The 13,984-nt window shown below is 44.1% G+C and overlaps 1 protein-coding gene across 10 annotated transcripts in view; it reads right to left on the bottom strand.

The window, feature by feature from the left end:
• The window catches only part of syngap1b (synaptic Ras GTPase activating protein 1b), a 181,138-nt gene that overhangs the window by 28,946 nt on the left and 138,208 nt on the right, over window positions 1–13,984 (bottom strand). For 8 of the 10 annotated variants that reach the window (XM_061049936.1, XM_061049940.1, XM_061049935.1 and 5 more), the window contains 10 exons: window positions 13,664–13,762; window positions 9,900–10,139; window positions 8,006–8,341; window positions 6,990–7,134; window positions 5,014–5,158; window positions 4,634–4,870; window positions 3,418–3,619; window positions 2,565–2,767; window positions 1,873–2,074; window positions 905–1,492 (listed from right to left, as the gene is read on the bottom strand). In XM_061049936.1, the coding sequence (XP_060905919.1) occupies window positions 905–1,492; window positions 1,873–2,074; window positions 2,565–2,767; window positions 3,418–3,619; window positions 4,634–4,870; window positions 5,014–5,158; window positions 6,990–7,134; window positions 8,006–8,341; window positions 9,900–10,139; window positions 13,664–13,762 (2,397 nt within the window). The remainder of the gene's footprint in view (window positions 1–904; window positions 1,493–1,872; window positions 2,075–2,564; window positions 2,768–3,417; window positions 3,620–4,633; window positions 4,871–5,013; window positions 5,159–6,989; window positions 7,135–8,005; window positions 8,342–9,899; window positions 10,140–13,663; window positions 13,763–13,984) is intronic. The other 2 variants (XM_061049931.1, XM_061049937.1) reach the window with 2 other exon arrangements.

Below are 13,984 nucleotides of genomic sequence, written 5' to 3'. Positions count from 1 at the left end.
AGTCGTCCTGTCCGGTCTGGCTGGTCCAAAATGCTGCAGCAGGGCTTCTCATTGGATCCAGGAAGAGGGAGCATATCAGTCCTGTCCTAGCGTCCCTTCATTGGCTCCCAATACACTTCAGAATCGGGTGCTCTGTTTGTTTTTAAAGCCCTGAATGGTTTGCCCCCCCTGTCCATTACTGACCTCCTCAGCCCGTACACCTCATCTAGGCCTCTAAGATCAAGCCCCTAAACTGTGGAAAAGCCTCCCTCATCCCATCAGGTCTGCACCCTCTGTTGACTCTTTCCTGTCCTGTCTCAAAACGTATTTTTATATGTCAGCATTTGAGTCCTCTGGTCCTGAATGGACCGTTTCTCTCAGGTTCCTTTGGATGCTTTCTTTATTTTTGTGGATGTTGTGAACTCCTGTATATAAATATATTTTTTTGTATGCATTGTACAGCACTTTGGTCAGCTGCTGCTGTTTTTAAATGTGCTTTATAAATAAATGTGACTTGACTTGACTTACAGCCTGGAGACACTTATAGTTTTACATTTTTCATCTGAAACGTCTCGGAGAGCTGAAATAAAATTCAGTTTGTCAATTCTGATACTTGACTCATCGTTTCAATTGTTTATAACTGTCGTATGGCTCTAGTGTCTCGAATGTGAAGAAATGCAACTCTTTTCTGAACGCTGTTGTTGTGCATTGAACATCTTTTGGTTTTTGGACCCTTGGAGGATAAAAAAAACATATGACCTGGGGACATCACCTTGGACTCTTTGTTATGGCCAATTCTCTCTGTTTTCTATCAATATATGAAATGAATGAAACATTTTAAATCCATCAGAATCATTTGCGAGAGTTAAAGATTCTTACAAAGTGGCTTTAAGATGTCATGGGAATAGTATGAACATACATGTACCTGCACATGCATGGACATCTGCCTGCGTCCGTATTCAGCCCTGGTGTAGTCATCGCTGTAGCTGTGGGAGTGGATGATGCTGGGCTGTCCCAGGTGACCGTCCCGGGTCCTGAGGGTGGACAGGTCCTCACTGCGAGAGAACCCCCCGTGGGCAAACTGTGGCAAGTAGCCCTGGTGAGACGAATCATCTGGAGCGAGGAGCAGGGGCGCTGGGGGCTGGGCGCGGCTGTGCTGGTGGTGGAGCTGTTGTTGAGGCCCGTCAGCGGTCGCCAGATGAAAGAGGGGATTCTGGAAGGAAAGCGGGTAGCGCATGGCGGCGGCCTGCTGTTGCTGCTGCTGGGATAGCGAGTCGGTGGTGGTGCCCATCTGGCTCAGCTGGCTCAGCCGGAGGCCGCCGGACATGCTGGAGCCGCCAGAGCCAGCTGACAACCTCCCACCGGCCCGCAGCTGGCTGCTCAGGCCCGACCCCAGGCCGCCACCGCCTCCGCTGCTCAGCCCTCCGAAGCTGCCCATGCCGGCGATGGAGGCCTGGGAGGAGTTGAGCATGTCCACCGACTGCAGGTTAGACACGCTGTTCATTCGGGAATCCTGGAGGTCCATCATAGATACGCTTTTATTGACACTGAGCACCTAGATATTACGGGATATGAAGGGCTAGTGTGCCCCCTGTTATTATGTATGCTAGGTGGCCACGGATGATATGGGTGAGGGTGGTGCGGGTGTTTTTACCGCGAGGCCTGGATATCGGAATGCCTCAAAGTATTTCCCAGGAAATACCGTTAGGATGAGTTGCGTGGTGAATCAGTGGAAAAAAAGCAGATGTCATGATATACTACAGCCTCGATCACACGATGGCAGATTCATTAAGTATGACTCACATGCATGTCATACTAACCTCACGTAGATAAAGAGATTAAAAACTAGTGGATGGGATGATTATTCCCGAGGTTCAGTGTGATAAGACTCACCTTAGGGTCTGGTTCTGTGATGTCCGAGCTGCTCGTGCAGTAGGCCGGGCTGGAGCGGGCCAGGGGAGGGCGTGAGACGTAAAACATGTCTTTGGAGGACGCTCGATGGGGGTGGTCACGGTCCTGGAAACTCATCTGGTTGCGCGATGGTATGACCCCTCCGGCGGACGTAGGTGAAGGCAAGCGAGTGGCATCTATAGAGCTGGAGAAGAGAGGTGAGTTAGGACAGGAGTAGCGACAGCAGAGACAAAGAAGAAGACGAGGCAAATTGTCTCTACTAACAGAAATTGTACTTTACTCAAACGCCACATTCAACAGAAATGTTTTGAGCCCTGATTTAAATGATTCAACTGTTGTAGCACACCCCAGATACTTTGGCAGTCTGTTCCAGTGGTGAGGGGTTTAGAAACCAAAAGCTGCCTCAGCCTAATTGGTTCTTATTCTGGGCACACTGAGGAGGCCTGCCCCAGACGACCTGAGGGGTGTGAGTAGGTCTGAGAGGTATTTAGGCCCAAGACCATTAAGTCATTTAAAAACAAGTAATAGGATTTTAAAAACTACCCTTTGGGACACAGGCGCTACAAATTATCTTCAGACAATCGCTGGTGAAAATGTTGTAGGCCCAAGCCTGTTGGGAACTGATGCATTGCGCCGTAACGTTTCCTCTTATAAAAGTTCAGGATATCACCAACCTGTTAACGTCCCGCATCATGAGATTTTGAAACTCGGATGAGATGCCCCTGTTGAAGCTCGGCCGTGACAGCAGCCTGTCCGCCTGTCTCTCCTGCACCCTGTCTATCTGATGGCTGGGCTGCCTCTGGAGGTGAGGGTTACGCAAGGCCATACTGATGTCATTCAGGAGGCGAGGCAAAGGACCCAGTTTGATGATGGCATCCTGTGGTTAAAGGAGGAAGAAACTGAGCTTTGCTGCATCAAATAGAAAATATCCTAGACTTTTCATTAAAATGCCGAACGTCCATTTCAGCTCACCATGACTTCATGAGTTAATGACAGCCTGAGTAATGACTAACTGATAATAAAGTTTAGAGAGAAGTGAGGCTTTTTTTTAAACAGATTTGTACAAATGAAACCCTGAAATGACACATCCTTTTTCAAGAGGTGGACAAAACGATCTGTATAACATTTATCTGTTGTTGGAAAAGTTTTTAACTTATATCTTACAGGTGGTTTCAAGTCTTGTTTAATAAACTAATACCTTCAAACCCTGTCTAACTAACTGGGCAAGTAGCAGTACTAAAAGAGAAAAATAAATATATAGGACTTAAGACTTGTTCCTTCATGCAGCACTAACTGTTGCTGCCCTGCTAAGAGTTGCATGCCTTATCCCAGTGAAGACCTAAGTTAGTCAGTGAAAGTCACCAAAGGGAAATAAAGAGGGACTATCCGTCTGGGAGTGAAACGAGAGGAAATGATAAAGCAAAGCAGCGGTGAGTGGTGAAGATTATGACCACTGAATACAAAAGTTAAAGAGTGAATGCTGAAAGTCTATTTTGGCACCTGATGATGTTTCATCTGTTGGTCTACCTTGCTGAGCTGACCCATGACCTCCCAGAGAAGATTGTGCAGAATCGACAGCTCCCTGCCGAGGTCGATGTATCCCTCAAAGCCGCCTGCATTGCTGACACTGTCCAGGTTGGAGATCTCATACAGGAACCTCTGCATGGAGGCCCACTCCATCTCTAAAAACTCATTCATGAAACACATGTACTCCTCCTTGTTGCCGAACCTGAGGGGGTAAAGGAATGAATGCCAGTGAGGAGAAAGAAGAAGAACAGTATGAAAGAAAACAGGAGAGAAGAAGAGAGAAGTGAAACGCTGAAATAAATGTCAACTCCAGTCAGCATACATAGAAACTGTTGAATTGAGGTCATGTTTCCTAAAAAAAAAAAAAAAAAAAAAATGTCTTCCACTGCCATCTTGTCAAGACCAAAATAGTACAAGACCTTCCGTTGTTTCATTTTAATTCTCTGTCATTAACCCTTTTCATGTCATTGTTACGTGCTGCCCTGTTCTCTCTCTCTCTGCCTCTACCTGCTGCACACCTGAGGAGGAAAAAAAGGGGTATTTAGAGGAACCAAGTAGGAGAGACAGGGGCACACACACTCTGGGCAATGATGTGGTGAGGTGCGTTTGTTCCCTGATTTTAAAGTTTTTTTCCCACACATGTCAAGTTTTTTTTTTGTTTTTGTTTTTGGGCTGGAGATCATCGACAGTCCTATTTCGGTCTTTTGTTTTTTTTGACTTTTTGACTTTTAGGGGAAGGTGTCGACAGCAGCGACCCATTATGTGTATGGCTTGGCACCTTCCCATCTTTTGTTCTTTTTGGAACAACCAGCCCCTTTTGTTTCTGTGGTTTCTTATTCGTCATTGAATACTTTGAAGGGGGAGCTTAAGTTGATAATTTTGGTTAAGGAGGCCATAAGAATCATGCTCCAATATGACTCAGGTTATTTCAAGAATTATGGGCAGAGCAGTGAAGGAAGAATGAACACAGTTAAATGTTAATATATGGAGGTTTTTGTTCAATGGATGTCCTGCTTTTTTTATTACTCCATAAAGAAATACTAAAATTAAGATTTCCATTTAGAACATCTGTTTTCTTGTAATCCCAGAAAGGTTTTTAATGTCTGATTGCTTTGTTTCTTTACTCAACACTTAATGTATACACTTGTAAGAAACAATTTAGTATGCAGCAGTATGAATGTAAATGAAATGATACAGAAAATGAAAGAATACTGACTTGGAGAAGTTGGCCAAGTTTTGCACTACTTTTGCAATGAGGGTGAGCGTGCGTGACGTCTGCTCGTCAGGATACTCCTGGGTGAGATTGAAGAGCGATGGTGACATGATGGCGGGACACAGGAAGCGCAGGAAGAGGGAACCGCTGATGAGACGGTCGGCGATGTCTTCCCGACCCCTCTCAGCACAGCGCACTCTCCAGGAGGCAAAGACTTCCTTTAGCTCTCGAGGGAAAACACTGTGGAGAAAAAAAAAAAAAAAACAAGATGAGGAAAGTTAAAGTTTCTACAGTTTCCCAAACAATAATCTGAAGTCTCATGCATTTTTAAAAGAGCAGAGAGGGATAAACACACCAAAAATACTACCAATAATAATACTCACCAATGGGAGTTGACAATCTTACAGAGTGCCAGTTCACAGCACATTCGGAGATTGGCTTGGTGGTCTGCGAGCACAGAGGGTGGTGTTCTCATGGGATCCACTTCACAATTTTCCTCTGACTCATACAAGGCCCTTATGAACTCCCCTGCAAATGACATTTCATTAGTAACAGCAAAACAGTGCAGATTATTAGATCAGGCTAAGGGTCTGAAATACAGAAAAGCAGAAACAACAGAAACTGATAGAACTAAAGGAAATTAAATAGTATCTCAAATATGTTTCCATCCGCAGCAAACTCAATAAAGTAACCTTGGTGGTAGGCTAATTAGCCATCCAGCTAAGTAAGGCAGCTAAAAGGTCAATGTTGGAGCTACAGTAGGTAACTGTACATTTTGTTTAGCCCACCTAAAACTACGAAAGAAAACATTAAAGATGAGATTTTGTAGCTCCATCCATTATCTTCTATCGCTTTTCCTGTTGGAGGTCGCGGAGGGTTGGAGCCGATCCCAGCTGTCATTGGGCAAGAGGCGGGGAACATTCTGGACTGTATGCCAGTCAATCACAGGGCTGACATATAGAGACAGACAACCAGCCACACTCACATACACTCACACACCTACTAATTCAAATTATTATTATATAGATTATAGAGGAAGAATATAAATCAAATTGGACATAACAATCTGGCATAATTATCTCAATTGAAGGTAAACAGACGGCTGCCAATACAATGTTGATGTCAATGATCTAAACCCTAGTAAGCACACTGATGTTTGAATTTTTCAATCTGAGAAATGTTGCTACAGACAGACCATATCATAATCTTCCTAAAACAAAGGAATTGATTATTGAAATTATTGCAAAACTCTCTTTACACTACATGGTTACCTATCATCGTCTGATCGTCTCTGGGAGCGGATGCTAATTTTCTCTGTAATTCTGGTGAAGCCAGAGGTTAGCTTTGCAATTAACGGGATTAGGTTTGTCCAAATAACATCCAAATGCATATTCAGTGAAGCTTTGTCAGGTGTAACCTCAAGAGGAGACAAAAACAATGTTTAAAATGCCTGTTGGCTGAATGGAGGTTTAATTGATCATTTCATTTCATTTGAGTTGGAAACTTTGATGGTTCTCTTCCAGTTGTAACATTGCGACAACTCTGTTTTAATGCACCTAGACAGAGCAACCCTGAGTGGGTGGGGCCATCACTCCTCCCCCACATTGTGGCCAGGCTAACGGTTGGACAGTGAGGGGTTCACTTGAAAAGACAAACAAACATATGAAACATGTTTGAGCCTCAGAGCGAAACATGACTGGTAAATGGACTTGAGCTTGTAGAGCGCTTTTCTACTCTTCTGACTACTCAAAGCTCTTTTACACCGCAGGTCACACCTACACATTCACACACTGATGGCAGAGGTTGCTTTGCAGAGTGTCCATCAGAAGTAACTAATCATGCACGCCGTGTCTTGCCCAAAGAGCTGGGGATCGAACCCCCAGACCTTCCAGTTGAGAGACGACCGACTCTACCAACTGAGCCACAGCCGCCCCAACATAAACAAGCTGAGTGGAAACACCGTCCCGTCCGTGTAAACACAGAGCCGAGAACCACAAATCCAGAGGGAGTTCAACTTCATTCTCTTTTTACAAAGCCTTTCCTCCACTATTATATCTACTTAGAGTTTATTTGATTTTTCCCACAGAGAAATTCAGAATGTATCATCAAGAACCATTACTTTGGGTTTAGTATACCTTTTCAACCAAACTATCATCAGGGAAGGAAAAACAATGACACAGCCTGAGAGAAACTGGCTGAGGATTTACCTTTTAATTAAAAGTTGTGCAATTTCAAAACTTCCAAAAGTCAATCTCCTGAATTTGAAATTACTTTCACATAAGTTTGAATATTTCCAACAGCTTCTTCAGCTTATACATTGACGTACTCAACTGTCAAGTGCCTCGCTGTTCAGACTCACCTATAGCGTCCTTGAGGTACTTATGTCCGATCAGTTTGAGGTACTCTTCTATGGCTTTGGTGGCCAGAGTGTTCTCTCTGAATATAAGGTGTTCTCGGTCGATGAATCTGTCCACCTCGCACATCGCCATGTCTGACAGGAAATCCTGGAGGAAAGATCAACTGATTATTCATCTATAATATATCATTGGAAGCTTGATCCAAAGGAAACTGGACTTGAGACTCAAGGACAATATTTTCTGCTCATCAGGATGTAAAAGCTTTAGCCCTGTTTCCACCGACCGGGTAGGTTTGGTTCAGTAAACCCTGATCTTCCTTGCGTTTCCACAGCCAACCTTTATCCTTACACATCACTAAATCACAGCGACATGACAAAGTGCAAACTGCCAATAAATTCAATAAATAATAAGAACGTGACACAGAAGACAAAGATCAATGATTCCCAGGAAGGTCTGCATCTCCGAGGAAAACAACTAAAAAAGCCTTGAAATTACTCTCTCCCAATCCTCAGGATATTTAATGTGGTGTGTTTTTTGTTTGTCCTTTATTACTGTTGTTGCATGGGAAATGAAGATTCTTTCGACCAATCAATGGACTGAAGTGTGTCTAGCTCCAACCTTTAGGGTCTGATCGATACGCTTGGCACCCCAGCAGAAGGGTAGCAAAACAGTAGAATGGTACGGATCAGTTATTTTTGGTACCCTTCCCAACTTTTTGTGCCTTTGATGGAGAAATAGGACAGTGGATAGAGTTGGAAACCAGGGAGAGAGAGTGGGGAATGACATGCGGGAAAGGAGCCACAGGTTGGATTTGAACCTCGCTTGGAAGACTATAGCCTCCATACATTGGGCACGCGTACTATCCAATGCGCCACCAGCGACACACCCTTCCCAACTTATGACAGTGGAAACGCCAATGCACGTGTACCGTACCAAACCAAACTGAACCGGACTGCTTGGTGTAAACGGTGCTTGTTGTTTTCACACATTTAAAAGTCAAAGAAGAGGCGTCCCTTACCTTAGCTTTCCCTGTGCTCTGCAGTATATGCACCAACGCACAGGCCACCTCCTCTTTGCTCTTCACACTCAGCACGGGCTCCAGCACGGCACACAGGGTGCGGTAGTTGTTGGTGACGTACTCGGCAAACTCCTTGTACAGCTCCATGGGCAGGATGTTCATGGTCTGGAAGCGGGACTTGAGGCGTAGGGATGCGTTGATGATCTTCCCTCCACCGACGCCGGCTCCCTTGGTGAGGACGCTGGGCTGGATGACCGGGTACCACTGCTCCACAAACTGACGTCCAGTGATGCTGGAGATGGGGATGCTTACAAGTCCTAAGTATGTACTCTTTTCCTTTGAGGGGGAAAAAAAAAAAGATATCAGTCAAGATGAGCAACTGTCACAGAAGAGAAGTCTCCCGTTTAGCCGCGCTGTTAGGATTCCATTAAAATAATCTCAGAGACTTGAATGCCAGAATAAGTTCATTTAAAGCTTTAGCACTGAATAAATTATGAGAATAAAGACTAACACTGGATCCCTGGAGCGTCTTTGGAAGCTACACATGACTGTCTCTCTGTGCTGCTGCTGCTGCTGCTGCTACTCTCGGCCTCAAATGAGAATATAACTTACTGAATTTGTGACTTTGTATTGTCTCCTTTTTGCTTTTTTTAATGTTGAAAAATGAAAGAAACCTTGAAGGAGAGAACAACACAATCTTTACTGATTAAAAACACAAAACGGCCTTATTGCTGTGTATCTGCAGGGGGCTGATAGGGTCGCTGATCCATGGCAGTGACTCAATGATTAATTCATCACTTATGATTGTTTTTTCTTCTTCTTTAAAACAGTCTAAACATCCTGCATCTTGAAGACTCTGGTTTTCTCTCCAACCCAAACTACGGACGTAGTATGACTACAACTCTTCTGTTCTCAATCCAAATCAAAAGATCAACAGGCGAGACCCCATTTAGTTATTGTCTTTTTCTTAATCTAACCTTATGCTTCTTCAGGGACAAAAAAAAAGTTCCTCTCAAATTGTAAACAGACATAAAAACAAATTCCATAAATTCTTTATAGATTAATTAGATTTTCCACTTTAACTGGATCAGGTTTTTTATTTTTCATTTTAATGTTTTTTTTATTTTTTTAATCTTTGGCCTTCATTTTAGAGACAGGACAGTGTACAGAGTCAGAAACCGGGGACTGAGAGTGAGTGGGGAGCGACATGCGGGACAGGAGCTACAGGCCGGATTCCAACTCGGGCCGCCCGCTCTCGAGGAGTTTGGCCTCTGTACATGGGTCGCACGTACTAGCCACAAGGCTACCGGCGCAGCATCGGATCAGGTCTTTGACCAGCTTAAGTCCTGTCAAAAAATATCAAATCATTTTCAAAAGTTTAACCCTTTAAATGCCAGTTTGTACATAATGCTGCAGATTTTAACATTGCAGCCCTGTACCACTTCGAGGTCACTGAGGTGTGCTGACCAGTTGTTTTCAGACATTCAAACCACAAGGTTGAAGACCAGAGGAGCTTTTTCAGCTATTAATCTTATTAATTAATCCCCCCCCCCCCCCCACACCCACGCGACAGGCTGTACCCCACACTGCCTGCTTATAAACCTTGTAATAAAAGTTGTTGGATTTGAACTCTGAATGAGAGTGATGTGTTCCCGCTCCTTGTGTCATTTTCTGTTTTATCTTGTTTTTCTGTTTTTTTATTTATATTTATTATTATGTGTTATTGATGTGTAACCATTGTATTATGTGGACTTTAAAGCACAAAATTGGCGCTCTCTGAGCAGTGAACCAAAACAGTAAAGACGCCTGTTGGAAACCTAAACAATGAACTCGCTTTGAGGAGCCGAAGATTTAGGTGATAACTCCTTTTGAACCTGCTTAATCTTTTGGATACCTTGCGTCTCTTCTTGTCCGTCTCCTTGTATAGATGAAGGCGTAGGTTGCGGACGGCAGGCAGGTTGTTGAATTCAAAATGCTCGCCCCAGAAGACGGTGTCGGTGCGGGGCTTGCTGGTGGTGCGTGCATACAGCATGTCATCCAGGCAAAGTTCGCAGTAGTAGCGTTTCTTGGCTGGAAGCTCTCGGGCCTCGATGATCCAAAGTTTGAGCACATTGTCCACCCTCCGGCTGTTGTCCTGCGTGGAGATGAGGTCAGGTCAAATAAGGATGAAGTGTATCTTATAAAAGAGACAATCAAAAGCTGCACAAGAGAAGATGAAACCATGCAGCAACATCAAAACATGACACAACAAAGAACAAAAGTTCAGAGATATGGAAACAGCGACAGTTTGTGTGTGCGTGTGTGTGTGTGTGTGTGTGTGTGTGTGTGTGTGTGTGTGTGAGAATAAGGGGTGACAGCAGGTCAGCCTGCAGGAGAACAAAGTCAATGACAGGAAAGAAATAGCTGGCGACATGGTGAGCGAGCTTCTGTGGATTGTAGGCAGAGCTTGATGAATTGCTCTTCACTCTGAACATGAATACGGAGACAGAAGACAGCGTGACAGCGACACAGAAATGAGAAGATGAGAGAAAATGTGAAGAGAGAAGAGAGGGAGAGTTGACTCACTGGATGAAAAAAGTCATCCACTTAAACGTACTAAGACACAAATGACACAATGCACATGTGCTTCCAAAGCGAGGGACAAACAATGGTGCTAATGTTTCTGAAAACAGCTACACTTCCTAATCATGATCGCAAAGCCCCCGCTATATTTGACATCCCCATGGGGGGGAGAGGAAGCCGCCTTGATTGCACAGTGATGCCTCAGTGAACGGGGGCTGAGTCATTTCAGTCGGGCTCAAATGCCATCGCTGTTAGTCCTCTGTTTGTATCAGACTATTCCAGTTCTTATTCAGATGGCTCTATACGTGAGCATCAGCTAGATCCACACTTCTTAAGTTGTCCATTTGCATGCCCTTTGATAAGCAGCGCCAAGCGCGAGGTATAATTAATTCCAAACTCCTGCGTTTGAATGTGCTGGGCATCTGGTGGCTCAGTTTGCTAGTGCACACACGGTGCAGCAGCACCAGCATGGGCTCCCGTTCTCCGTCTTGATGTCGTGTTATATCTTACTCTACATTCTGTCATACCTCAGATTCACTACCCAAAAAAATGAGGGGAAAAAAGAGACCAAAGCAGGGTGAAGTGGCTGCTCTCCTTTTGAGAAAAAAAAAAAATCAAAGAGGGAATTAAAACGCTCTAGAAAGTTAAGAAGCGTAATGATAATCCTTGTCTCTGCAGCGAGTCTTATCTCTGTCGTTGCATCTGGTCTGAGGAGCACAGACCGTGTTGTTTTGGGGTAGGAGGGGGACGGTTTTGGAGACAGTCCCCCCGCCAAGCGGAGTTCTTGGAGCTCCCTGACTCAGCCAGGACCCCCGCGGCCCGGGCATCTGGACGAGGCATTCAGCTCGGATGATGTTTCATCTCAGCCTGGCTTAATAACTGCTAGTCCCTGGTCGCCTTCAAAGCTGCATATCTCACATGCCTGTTCACTCTTTCTAATAACAGAGAGAGGGAGATGTGGGATGATTTTACACCACTATGAAATCTGGGTCAAAATTAGGATATTAGTTTTACTCTGAGTTGATTTGAAGAGCTTAGGTTTGTTGTTTTATTTAAGCTGTGAGGATGGAAATAGGGTCACGGCGCTTTAAAGCTGCACTAGGAAAGATTTTTAAATGACAGAAACACCACCATATCAACTTTGAATCATACAGTCCTGCAGCAAATACTCTGTTTTTTAAATATGGGAACACTGACATTGGGCCTCATGCAAGAACATTAGGCGTTTAGAAGTATTCAGACTTCCTTCAATCCTTTAACTAAACAAACTTGAATCCCCTCATTTCAGCCTGATGAATTCCCCTGATTCACCGAGACGTGCTTGTTCACAAGATTGAATCATTAGCATACTAGATGCTTCTAAAGGATGCCTGTTCAGCTCTGTTTGTGGGGAAACAAATGCTACCTAAAAAAGTGAAAGGCGAATTTAGCGCAGCAGAGATAACGGCCTGCAAAGATCTGTACTGTAGCAGAAACAAAGAGGGAATTATTCAGAGTGAGGTTAAGGTTAAGGTCGATAGTTTTCAAACTGTTCCCCCCCTTCCCCTTGCTCCCTCTGGTCTGCTTCCATATTTGTAACATTGTTCCATGCCTGAGTACACATACATATGTACACAGTCCGACACAGCAGGTGGCAGTATGTACATAATTGGTTTGCAAATCTGCCAAGAAGCAGAAAGAGGAAGACGCAACTATGTAAACAACTCGCAGGCTGAGTCCGTCCTGCTAACTGTGGATGTCTTTTTTATTATTTTTTTTACTTTACAGAGACGCCAACAACGATCCTCTTCCTACTTCCACATCCATGGTGCAGCTCGAGGGACAAAATGGGCCCGTGTATGACGATTTTTGAAGTGATAGGAGCTGTTTAGAGTGACATAGTAAAGCAGTCCACTTCCTTGTATGTGCACAGTTGAGTTCACGCATCTCCCACTGACCGTACTCGAGGAGGCTATGGCACGTCTGATCTCTGATCAAATGAACCAGACTTTGGGGTCAAGTCTACTAGAATCTGGGCCCTGGTCCCTCATGTGAAACGAACCTAAATGTTGGAAAATGTCAAATTTTCATGACTGATATAGAGACATTCAAAAGGAATGGACTGGGTATCTGATCTCAAGCCAAATGTAATTTCTCCTTATAAAGAGTGGTAGACAATATGCACATGACTTGCACTACAGGTCAGGATGACTTGAGTATGTTTTGTTCTTACGAGAAAATCACTGAATTACAGAAATCTCTTGAAACTGCAGTGAGGAATTTTTGTGGTTACTGTTGATCTTGGCGCAAAACAACGCCGTTGTCTACACTGTTTTGCGTTGTCTACACTGTAGACAACGCAAAACATTTCTATCTTCTTGCTGATCTTATACTGTACATATATAAGTGGTGTTTTTTTTTTAACAAAACGTGTATCCTACTTTCTTTGGTTTGGAAAATGGAAGTCTGTTTCAGTAGTTCACTGTATAATGTTTTGTCTGACACCTACCCTGCAGCAACGGTTTCAGCCATTAAAATAGAAACAATATAGAAAGGGTTGATTCTTATGCTGATGGTCTCGTTTGCTTTTGTGGGTCATAAAGAAGAATCAGTGTTCATTTTCAATCTGTTTCATGAACAGCTAAAAACTCCTCACAGCAGCTTTAAAGTACTCCAACGTGCAAATGTGTCTGGTTTTTGAATGAGGCACATCGTCTCCTAATGAGCAAAGTCCTGAACTCAGCGATATTTGATCTTTTGTGTCTTATCCCCTCAGTATCCTTCAGTGTAGAGCATTAGAGTAAACATGAGACTGCTGTGTGTTATTCATTGCCACCACATTACCTGATATGTGGTCATTACAGTTTTCCTAAAAACAGCAGTTTGGAGCCTCCACATGCAACATTACCTCGTGCAGCTTTAATATCAGCTCTGAGAAGCGGCTGAATCCAACAGCACAGACACACACAGACACGAGGATGGAGTTCACACAGAGGAATGAAGCGGTGCGCTCGTATTGGAAAAAAAAAACAGACAACAACGGGAGACGGGGAGGAGAGAGAGAGACACACAGACAGAGGGATCGTCCTTTGTTCGCATCCCTTTCTCTCCCCTCACCTTGTTGGGCTTGACAGCTCTCTGCAGGTTCTCGATCCATTTGTCTCTCTCTGCAGCTGAGCGACACGCAAAGCACTTGGTTCCCGATGCCGTAGTCACCTGAGGTTATAGCCAATGGTAAATTCAACAACCACAGCCATTAGTTACTATGGAGACTGCAAGTGAGGCGCCAAAACAATGTTGTGCATTCACTCTCAACCTCTGTCATGTTGCGCTAATGGAAAGGTGATGGAAAAAGCTGACAGTCTCCTGCAGCAAATTAGGAAGGATCCCTGTTCTTTTTATCTTTGACATGCAAAAAAAAAGAATTCACACACGAGT

The sequence above is a fragment of the Labrus mixtus genome, chromosome 11 (assembly GCF_963584025.1).
Source record: "Labrus mixtus chromosome 11, fLabMix1.1, whole genome shotgun sequence".
NCBI lineage: Eukaryota > Metazoa > Chordata > Actinopteri > Labriformes > Labridae > Labrus > Labrus mixtus.
Note: the sequence above shows the minus strand (reverse complement) of the source record. Positions and strands in the feature narration are given on the sequence as shown.